At 48.5% G+C, this 10,000-nt stretch overlaps 2 protein-coding genes across 2 annotated transcripts in view; one reads left to right on the forward strand and one right to left on the reverse strand.

Moving 5' to 3' along the window:
- The window catches only part of cfi (complement factor I), a 10,050-nt gene extending 5,521 nt beyond the window's left edge, over positions 1 to 4,529 (forward strand). Inside the window, exons 11-15 of the mRNA XM_079757721.1 lie at positions 313 to 417; positions 747 to 925; positions 2,591 to 2,692; positions 3,254 to 3,402; positions 3,969 to 4,529. Coding sequence (XP_079613847.1) covers positions 313 to 417; positions 747 to 925; positions 2,591 to 2,692; positions 3,254 to 3,402; positions 3,969 to 4,037 — 604 coding nt within the window. The 3' untranslated portion in view covers positions 4,038 to 4,529. The remainder of the gene's footprint in view (positions 1 to 312; positions 418 to 746; positions 926 to 2,590; positions 2,693 to 3,253; positions 3,403 to 3,968) is intronic.
- A 24-nt stretch (positions 4,530 to 4,553) lies between these two features.
- LOC307091328 (uncharacterized protein) lies at positions 4,554 to 9,720 on the reverse strand (the record flags this gene model as incomplete). Its single annotated transcript, XM_079758272.1, has 8 exons — positions 9,529 to 9,720; positions 8,682 to 8,899; positions 7,880 to 8,048; positions 7,093 to 7,575; positions 6,804 to 6,860; positions 6,665 to 6,702; positions 5,990 to 6,164; positions 4,554 to 5,893 (listed from the first exon to the last, which is right to left on the reverse strand). Exons 2-8 carry the CDS (start codon positions 8,895 to 8,897, stop codon positions 4,554 to 4,556), a joined length of 2,478 nt encoding a protein of 825 aa, XP_079614398.1. The 5' UTR covers positions 8,898 to 8,899; positions 9,529 to 9,720.
- Between the last annotated feature and the right edge of the window lie 280 nt (positions 9,721 to 10,000).

Here is a 10,000-nt window from a genome sequence, read left to right on the forward strand (position 1 = left end):
AAGAAAGTACTTCAGGTTCTAGACCCCTACCTTAGACCTAAAGCCAGTACTAAAGGTTCAGTACCCATGCCTTAGACTTAAAGCCAGTTCTATAGGTTTCAGAATCCTACCTTAGACTCCTACCTTAGACCTAAAGAAAGTACTTCAGGTTCTAGACCCCTACCATAGACCTAAAGCTGGTACTAAAGGTTCCAGACTCCTACCTTAGACCTAAAGAAAGTACTTCAGGTTCTAGACCACTACCATAGACCTTAAGCCAGTACTAAAGGTTGCCTAAACATGCCATGCCTACACCCGGTGATTTTCTTTCAGAATAAACCCTACCTATTTCCGGGTAAAGTTTTCTGTATGGACGAAGGTGAATCCCCAGAGCACAACTGACATTGTTCCTGTTAAAAGCATCATAATACACCCCAGGTACCAGTCTGTCTGTCTGTCTGTCTGTCTGTCTGTCTGTCTGTCTGTTTTAGGCTGCCTGCCTGTCAATGTGTATGTGGGTGTGTCTGCAGGTACAACACCACTAGCTTTGATAATATCTGCCCGTCTGTCTGTCTGTCTGTCTGTCTGTCTGCTAGCTCTGTGTGTGTGTGTGTGTGTGTGTGTGTGTGTGTGTGTGTGTGTGTGTGTGTGTGTGTGTGTGTGTGTTTGTGTCTGCAGGTATAACACTACTAGTTATAACTACCTGTGTGTGTGTGTGTGTGTGTGTGTGTGTGTGTGTGTGTGTGTGTGTGTGTGTGTGTGTGTAGGTACAACATCTCTTCATATGAGAATGACATTGCGCTGATAGAGCTGGAGCGGCTGCCTCCTCACAAGGACATCTGTGTGGCGCAGAACTCGGCCATCAGCGCCGTGTGTGTCCCCTGGACCACCCAGCTCTTCTCCTCGCCGCACACCTGTAGCATCTCGGGCTGGGGCCGGACCGCAGGTAACACCCCCACATACACACACGCAGACAGGGAATCAGACACACTGACACACACAGAGACACAGAATCACACGGAGACCCAGACACAGACACGCAACCACATGCACACACATGATGTTGTGATGAAGGGATGATGTTATGGTTATGTGTCTGTGTCTGTGTCACACACAGAGACACAGACACAGACACACACCCACATACACACACATAAACAAGGAAATCGGACACACAGACACACACAGAGACACACACGCACGCGCACACACACGTCCTCAGGCTTGCTCAGGACCTCCCAAACAGACACACACATATATACTAACGCACACACACCCCTCTACTGATGATGATATGGTTACATGATGATGTAATGATGATGTTATGGTTATGTAATGGTGATGTTGTGATGAAGGGATGATGATGTTATGGTTATGTAATGGTGATGTTGTGATGAAGGGATAATGATGTTATGGTTATGTAATGGTGATGTTGTGATGAAGGGATGATGATGTTATGGTTATGTTATGGTGATGTTGTGATGAAGGGATGATGATGTTATGGTTATGTAATGGTGATGTTGTGATGAAGGGATGATGATGCTATGGTTATGTAATGGTGATGTTGTGATGAAGGAATGATGATGTTATGGTTATGTTATGGTGATGTGATGAAGGGATGATGATGTTATGGTTATTTAATGGTGATGTTGTGATGAAGGGATGATGATGTTATGGTTATGTAAGGTTGATGTTGTGATGAAGGGATGATGATGTTATGGTTATGTAATGGTGATGTTGTGATGAAGGGATGATGATGTTATGGTTACATAATGGTGATGTTGTGATGAAGGGATGGTGATGTTATGTTACGTAATGGTGATGTTGTGATGAAGGGATGATGATGTTATGGTTACGTTATAGTGATGTTGTGATGAAGGGATGATGATGTTATGGTTATGTAATGGTGATGTTGTGATGAAGGGATGATGATGTTATGGTTATGTAATGGTGATGTTGTGATGAAGGGATGATGATGTTATGGTTATGTAATGGTGATGTTGTGATGAAGGGATGATGATGTTATGGTTATGTTATGGTGATGTTGTGATGAAGGGATGATGATGTTATGGTTATGTAATGGTGATGTTGTGATGAAGGGATGATGATGTTATGGTTATGTAATGGTGATGTTGTGATGAAGGGATGATGATGTTATGGTTATGTAATGGTGATGTTGTGATGAAGGGATGATGATGTTATGGTTATGTTATGGTGATGTTGTGATGAAGGGATAGTGATGTTATGGTTATGTAATGGTGATGTTGTGATGAAGGGATGATGATGTTATGGTTATGTTATGGTGATGTTGTGATGAAGGGATAATGATGTTTTGGTTATGTAATGGTGATGTTGTGATGAAGGGATGGTGATGTTATGGTTATGTTATGGTGATGTTGTAATGAAGGGATGATGATTTTATGGTTACGTTATGGTGATGAAGGGATGATGATGTTATGGTTATGTAATGGTGATGTTGTGATGAAGGGATGATGATGTTATGGTTATGTTATGGTGATGTTATGATGAAGGGATGATGATGTTATGGTTATGTTATGGTGATGTTGTGATAAAGGGATGATGATGTTATGGTTATGTTATGTGTTTCCAGCCAAAAGAGGGTCTAACGTGTTGCTGTACGCCAACGTCACTCTGATCGACGACTGCAAAAAGTTCTACAAAGACCGCTTCCATCCTGGCATGATGTGTGCTGGTAGGGCTCACTTAATCCAAAACACAAGCTGATAAAGATTAACCCACCACTGGAACCACAGAGTTATGAACTAACCCCGCTGTTTGGCGCATCATCAAAAGTGAGGTTCTCTCAAAGCAAAACTGCAATTTAATAATCACAAGAAACTGGAGAGTAGAAGATGAATTCAGGAACATGAACTCCAGACAAGATATCCGGATGTGGACCCTAACTGGATGTGAACCCCAAACACATCCTCTAACGTAGAACTTCTCACCAATAATGTTGACCTCATTTTCACTTGTTTGGATGCTCAGAGCTTCTCAGACACACAACAAACTGTTTTCCCTTAAGGAAATAAAACTTTAAGAAATAAAGTCCTTCAGGGTGCAAATACATTTTTTTAAATACTCCCCCCACGGGGACAGTAAACAAACTCACATAGTGTTAGTGTACATTGTGTATTGTGTGTGACACGTGTGCTGGTATGTGTGTGTGTGTGTGTGTGTGTGTGTGCTGTTTGTGTGTGTGCGTGTGTGTGTGCTGTTGTGCGTGTGTGCGTGCGTGTATGCATGTGTGCAGGGGACCTGGAGGGCCACGTGGACACGTGTCAGGGAGACAGCGGGGGGCCCCTGGTGTGTCAGGACGAGATGGGCGTGTCCTACCTGTGGGGCATCGTGAGCTGGGGGGCCAAGTGTGCGGAGCCAGGGTTCCCAGGGGTCTACACCCAGGTACACTCCCACTGACACTTCTGAGTGTGTGCGTGCGTGTGTGCGTGCGTGCGTGCGTGCGTGCGTGCGTGCGTGCGTGCGTGTGTGCGTGTGTGTGTGTGTGCGCGCCTGTCATTTTTAGTTACGTAATCCATTTGAGAATGATTAGGAAAACCTGTTTTAATACACCATCATCATGTGATTATATACAAACGTATATAATCACACATGTTGATGGTGTATTAAAACAGGTTTTGTGTCAATTTATGTTGATCACATCCTGATCTCTAGTCTGGCAGTTCCTATTGTAAATAGTTATTTCATCCAAAACGTAACCCAGGTAGACCTAGAACCTTCTGGGGTTCCCTCTCTCAGGGGTCCACCGCTTCAATCTCAGAGATGTTCCTTAAGTTATTATACTTCTTACCGGGAACCACAGCTTCAGTCTCTAAGACGTTCTTCATGTTATTCTTCTTCTGCCAGGGAACCACAGCTTCAGTCTCTAAGACGTTCTTCATGTTATTCTTCTTCTGCCAGGGAACCACAGCTTCAGTCTCTAAGATGCTCATGTAATTCTCTCCCTTCAGGTGGCCTATTACTTCGAATGGATCCGGTACCACACAGGCTGGCCTGCAGTCAACATATACAACAGCTAACTCCTTCACTGGGACAGCTAAAGGTTAAGGTCCTAGAGGAGAGCAGGTCAAACTACATGTTTTAAGTATAAACAGGACCTCCAGGTGATGTTTGATTACCTGTAGACTAATGTACACTTTGACTATGTGATCAGATCCAACTGTTTTGAACAGGACCTGCAGATGATGGTTACTAGTGAAGTAGTCGACCAGAGAACATGCCATACCGCAGACAAACATGATCATTAACATGTCCACCAGGGTAGATGCATTTAATACAATTTACAATTCACATTTTGTTTCCATCTTTCATTCTTTTGAGCCACACTAACCGTGATGCTGGAGTTACTTGGTTGGCTGAAGCCCGTTATAACTAGGGCCAGGTCCTATGTTGTCAGTGGATGCTGGTTTTGTGGAAACAATGCACTACAACGATTCTCTCGTTTCTATAAAGTAGCACTTAATAGCAGTTTGCTTATTTCATGTATTTCTATGTACTCAAATGATTCCTGCACTTTCGACGACAGGCGTGTCTCGTCATCGAGCGGCGTGGACACAGACGTGTTTCTTGGAACGCCGCGACTCGGTGACGCTCTCCCCGCACTCCTGGCAGTGCCTCACCCGGACCTCCGAGTGCATGCGCTGGTGCGACTGCAGCTGGTACCGCCACGTGAAGCTCTTGCCGCACTGGTCGCACGCAAACTGCTTGTCGATGGCGTGCGTGTGCTCGTGAGTCCTCAGCGCCCCCAGGTGGCCGAAGCTCTTGCCGCAGTGCGCGCAGGGGTGCCGCGTCTCCGCCGGGTGCCGCAGCGTGTGCAGCCGCAGCTCCGAGGGCCGCGCGAAGGCCTCGTCGCAGTGGGGGCACCGGTGCGGCCGCTCCCCGGCGTGGAGCCTCTGGTGGCTCTGCAGCTGCGCCAGCCACATAAAGGTCTGGCCGCACGAGGCGCAGGCGTGGGGCCGCTCGCCCGTGTGGATGCGCTGGTGCGTGTGCAGCGTGACGAGCCGCGTGAAGGCCTTGTCGCACGCCGTGCAGCGGTACCGCTTGTCCCCCGAGTGCAGCAGCTGGTGCTGCCGCAGCGCCTTGGCCTGGCCGAAGGCCTTCTCGCAGTGCACGCACTGGTAGGGCTTCTCCTCGACGTGCAACGCCTCGTGGCTCTGCAGCGCCAGCGCGTCGGCCAGCGCCAGGCCGCAGTGGCCGCACCGGTACGGGCTGTCTGGCGGGTGGCCTCGCTCCTGGTGCGTCCGCAGCTGCCCCGCGCTGCGGAAGCGCCGCTCGCAGTACGGGCAGCGGTGCGGCTTGTCCCCCGTGTGGATCAGCGCGTGCTGCCGCAGCGTGGCCGCCAGCCGGAAGCGCTTGCCGCACTGCGGGCAGCCGTGCGGCCGCTCGTCCGTGTGCGAGCGCTGGTGCGAGCGCAGGTGGCTGTCCTGCTTGAAGCTCTTGCCGCACTGCGTGCACAGGAAGGCCCGCTCGCCCGTGTGCACCGCCCGGTGCCGCCGCAGGTTGGCCGGCCGCAGGAAGCTCTTGCCGCAGTCCGGGCACCGGTGGGGCTTCTTGCCCGAGTGGATCTGCAGGTGGGCGTTGAACACGTCCGTGCGGGCGAAGGTCTTGCCGCAGTGGGCGCACAGGTGGCGCCTGTCGCCGCTGTGGCCGTGCTGGTGGTAGCGGAGGCCGCCCAGCTGGAGGAACGACTTGCCGCACAGCGGACACACGTGGGGCCGCTCCCCGGCGTGGACGCGCGCGTGGGCCTTGAGGCTCCGGGCCGTGGCGAGGGTCTTCCCGCACTGCTTGCAGCCGTAACCCCCGGCCACCGCTTCGGGGTCCTCTTGCCCGGGGACCTCGGGGTACTGCTCGGAGCTTTCCCATTCAAGAGGTGCTCCTACCAAAGCAACACCACGCTATTAGCATGAGCTCAAACATCACACACTGAATGTGCTGCCCCCTTCTAGAACAGTGTGGTGGGTTTTAAGATAACCTGATGCAGGGGCCGCCGCCTTCTCCTCCTCCTCCTCCTCCTCCTCCTCCTCCTCCTCCTCCTGGGCTGGAGAGCTCCTCTCCGCTCCTCCGGTGGTGGGGGGCATCTCTGGAGGAGCAGGACTGGTCTCTACAGAGACTGAAACCTCCTCACACTGGAGAGACGATGAGGAACCCTGATAGAGGACATGGGAGAGTTAGTCTCATGCAATACATGCCAGTCCTCGTCTTTACTATCCATACCACCGTTCATCCTTTATATACATACCAGTCACCATCTTTACTATAAACAGCAGTCAGTACCGAAGGACAACTTCAGGATTTTTCAACCTGCAGTCTATTTTTCCGATTATTTTGGGTGGAAGGGACTGATGCCGATTTCTGCATATAGCGCCACCTCAATGAACGTCCTCTAACCATTTTTTTTGCCACTGACAGGCTTCCTTCAGGAAAAGATCCCTACAGAGGAATACAACTTTATTCTTTACATTTCGCTTGATCTGGTCAACTTTTTTAAGTGTCCAACCAAGTCTTTAGAAAACAATCTGCATTAGTCCTTTCATACAAGCAGAGCGTAAAATAGGTTCACGTTTAAAAAAATCACAAAGCTCTCCTTTAATACACATTCAAGTCAGTATTGACGAACCAGATACCAGTCACATTCATATACACACACCTCTGGCTGTCCGTTGTACACCTCACTGGTTTTGAGGGCTGTGAAGAAGTGAAATGACAGTGTTTTCAACAGCCATCCTATAGGTGAACACGTCATATAGGTGATGTCAGGTCATTTAGACCCTGACCTCTGACCTCACCTTTCCTTCTGCTTCTCGGTTGTCTTTTTTGAGTCACATGTCCGCTGGTGCTGTAATCTGTTTTAAAATACACATGGGAAATAGGACACAAGTTGGCCGATTTTCTGACGGAATGGTATATCATGGTGTTATAAAATGATGACTTGTCTATATCAGTACAATCTCAAAATATGTCTCTCATTACAAGCTTTTATTCAAATCGAAGATTTGAATCTTCGAAAATTTCAGATACAAGTTAGCCCATACAAGTTATATAATTTTTTTCTTTTTTTTTTTTACTACTTCTAACCTTCAATACATTGGGATGCATCCTGCGCCGTGTGGACCTCCACAGCAGGCCTTTCCTCCTCCTCCAGTGTGGGACCTTCCACCTCTTCCACAAGGCCCTCCACCACCTCCATCGTGGGGCCTTCCACCTCCTCCACTAGGCCCTCCACCACCTCCATCGTGGGGCCTTCCATTTCCTCTATCGGGAGGCCTTCCACCTCCTCCACCAGGCCCTCCACCACCATGGGGCCATCCACCTGGTCCATCGCAGGGCCTTCCACCTCCTCCATCATGGGGCCCTGCTCCATCTTGGAGCCCTGCTCCACCGTGGGGCCCTGCTCCATCGTGGGGCCCTGCTCCATCGTGGGGCCCTCCTCCAACCCAGGTCCCTGCTCCATCGTGGAGCACTGGTCGGCAGGGGGTTGGGTCTTGGGTGTGGGGGAAGCAAGTGAGATATGGGTCTCTGCTGCTGGCGCTTCAGCCTCCGGGGCCGTCTCACTCCAGCCTTGATAAGGGATATGACGTTATTCTAGCGGCCGGCTAGGAGCTCATGCTAGAGTTCCCGGCTAGGATGTCATGCTAGCTGCTAGGATATTATGCTAACGCTAGCTAACCGCAATCATGCAATGGTATTTTGCTATGTCTTTAGGTCATTTAGTTTACGCTTTTATCCAAAGGGACTTACATAGGGTGTTGTTTTTATCAGATGCATGTCATTAATGATCAGGTAGGGTTTGAGTCCTTTCGCTAAAGTGTATCCAACACCCTAACCACCAGACTCTCCTGCCCCTGCTCGAGTCAGGGCGTACCTGGGATGACGGTCTCGAACAGGGCCTGGATGCGTTTGAGCGCAGCGGCGGCCGTGTGGTTGAAGTGGCAGCGGGGGGCCAGCAGCTCCGACACCCAGGAGTCAGGCCTCCTGCCTGGCCTCGCCAGACACAACACCGCCCTCATGCCCAGCGCGTGGAGCTTCTCCAGCTGACAGACACACACACACACACACACACACACACACACACACACACACACACGGCGCCAGCATACAAAGCAACCAATTACAGGCAAGAATGAGGAGGAACAAATACACACACACACACACGCACAAGCACACACACACACACACACACACACACACACACACAGACCAGTAAGGAAACAACAAACACACAGCATAGCAAGCAAGCATACAAAGCAACCAATTACAGGCAAGGAGAAAGAGTACCAAATACACACACACACAAAATAGTGAACAAAATTAGGTATTAGTAAAAGAGGTATAAGTAAATGGGGTAGTGAGGTCGTAGTAAATGAGGTTGTGAGTTTGTATTCAATTGGGTAAAGATATGTTGATAAATGAGGTATTAGTAGTATTATGAGCAGTAGTAGTAGTAGGAGCAGTAGTAGTAGTAAATGAGGTAGTAGTAGTAGTAAAGTAGGCAGTAGTAGTAGTTAATGAGGTAGTAGTTAGCAGTAGTAGTAGTAGTAGTAAAGTAGGCAGTAGTAGTAGTTAGTAGTAGTAGTTAATGAGGTAGCAGTAGTAGTAAAGTAGGCAGTACTAGTAGTTAATGAGGTAGAAGTAGTAGTAAATGAGGTAGCAGTAGTAGTACGCACCAGCAGCACGGCCTCTCCCCTGACGTGGGAGGACATGTGGTATCTCTTCTGGGCTTTGATCCAGCTCTCTCGGTTGGAGTCAAACTTCTCCATCTTCTTCTTGAGCCACAGCTTGTAGGGCTGCTCCGACCGGCAGCTGGGGCAGGAGCGGCTGGCGATGCCCAGGGGGGCGCTGCAGCCCACACACCTCTTCCTGGCCACGCCCTGGCCTGGCATGGCTGGCAGAGACACAGAGAGATAAGAGATAGAGTAAAGCCCCCTTTCACACAAGCATTCTTTCCCTGCAAAGTCCCATATCATTGAACACTGAACATTGATCATTGGGAACATGAGTGAGCGGGAACCTGGATCGATATTCTGGGAAAATCCCCACCAGTAATTTTTTTTTATCGTGACCTAGTAACATTTCCGGAAGAGATGTGTTGTGTATGAAAAGGTAGCATTGCTGGGAGAGACACATAAGGGTTAAAGGGATACGTGAAGATGCTTCCATGTGGAGGAGTGAACGAACCAATCACAAGTCCCTGATGATGATGTGTTTTAATCCATATTGTTTACCTCAAGGTTCCAATGCTTTTCAAGGGATTCGAAAACAATTTCAATGCAGCTTCTTCTTTACAAACCAGCTCATGTTTTCAAGAATGGCTGTTAACTGATCAATGGGGTGAATCAAGACATTAGTTATTGATCGAGAGAGACCATCCATAGTAGTGTTAGTAGCAACTACTGGGTCTGAGGGACCATGGAGATAGTAGTAGTGGAGGTTCTTTACGTGCACTTTGACTTTGGTTTACTAACGTAGTGGGTCTTAACGGCCATGAAGTTTATAGCAGTGGAGGTTATTTACCTGCACTTAAGTTATCTTCTGGGTCTAAAGGATCACGCACCAAGCCTTGAGAAGTGGTCCGACCTCACAACAATACGATAAACTTAAAAGACCTCTTATGCTGCATCTACTGAGAATAAAGGTCTCAGTTGTGTTACTTTTTTGTGTTAGACGTTTAAACGACAGTACATTCACATGGTTCATAACAAGGAAGTGGAGGTCTTCTTCGCTTCAGATTACTATATGACGCGAGGATCATGACTGCCCCCTGCGGGCAGAACCCCGGTAACTCACAGTTTACCTGTTACACTCTTTTAACAGGTACATTCGTATCAATCCTTGGTTTTATAGAACCAGATTAACACAACACAGATATAAAATGAAACCAGCAAAACAGAAAGCAAATCAGATGCGTGTTATTTATATTTTTCACTATTTCGCCGCTCTCACCTCTCCTGTTATATATATTCATATATCTATTCACATAATAATA

The sequence above is a fragment of the Pollachius pollachius genome, assembly GCF_949987615.1.
Source record: "Pollachius pollachius genome assembly, chromosome: 20".
Classification (NCBI taxonomy): Eukaryota; Metazoa; Chordata; class Actinopteri; order Gadiformes; family Gadidae; genus Pollachius; species Pollachius pollachius.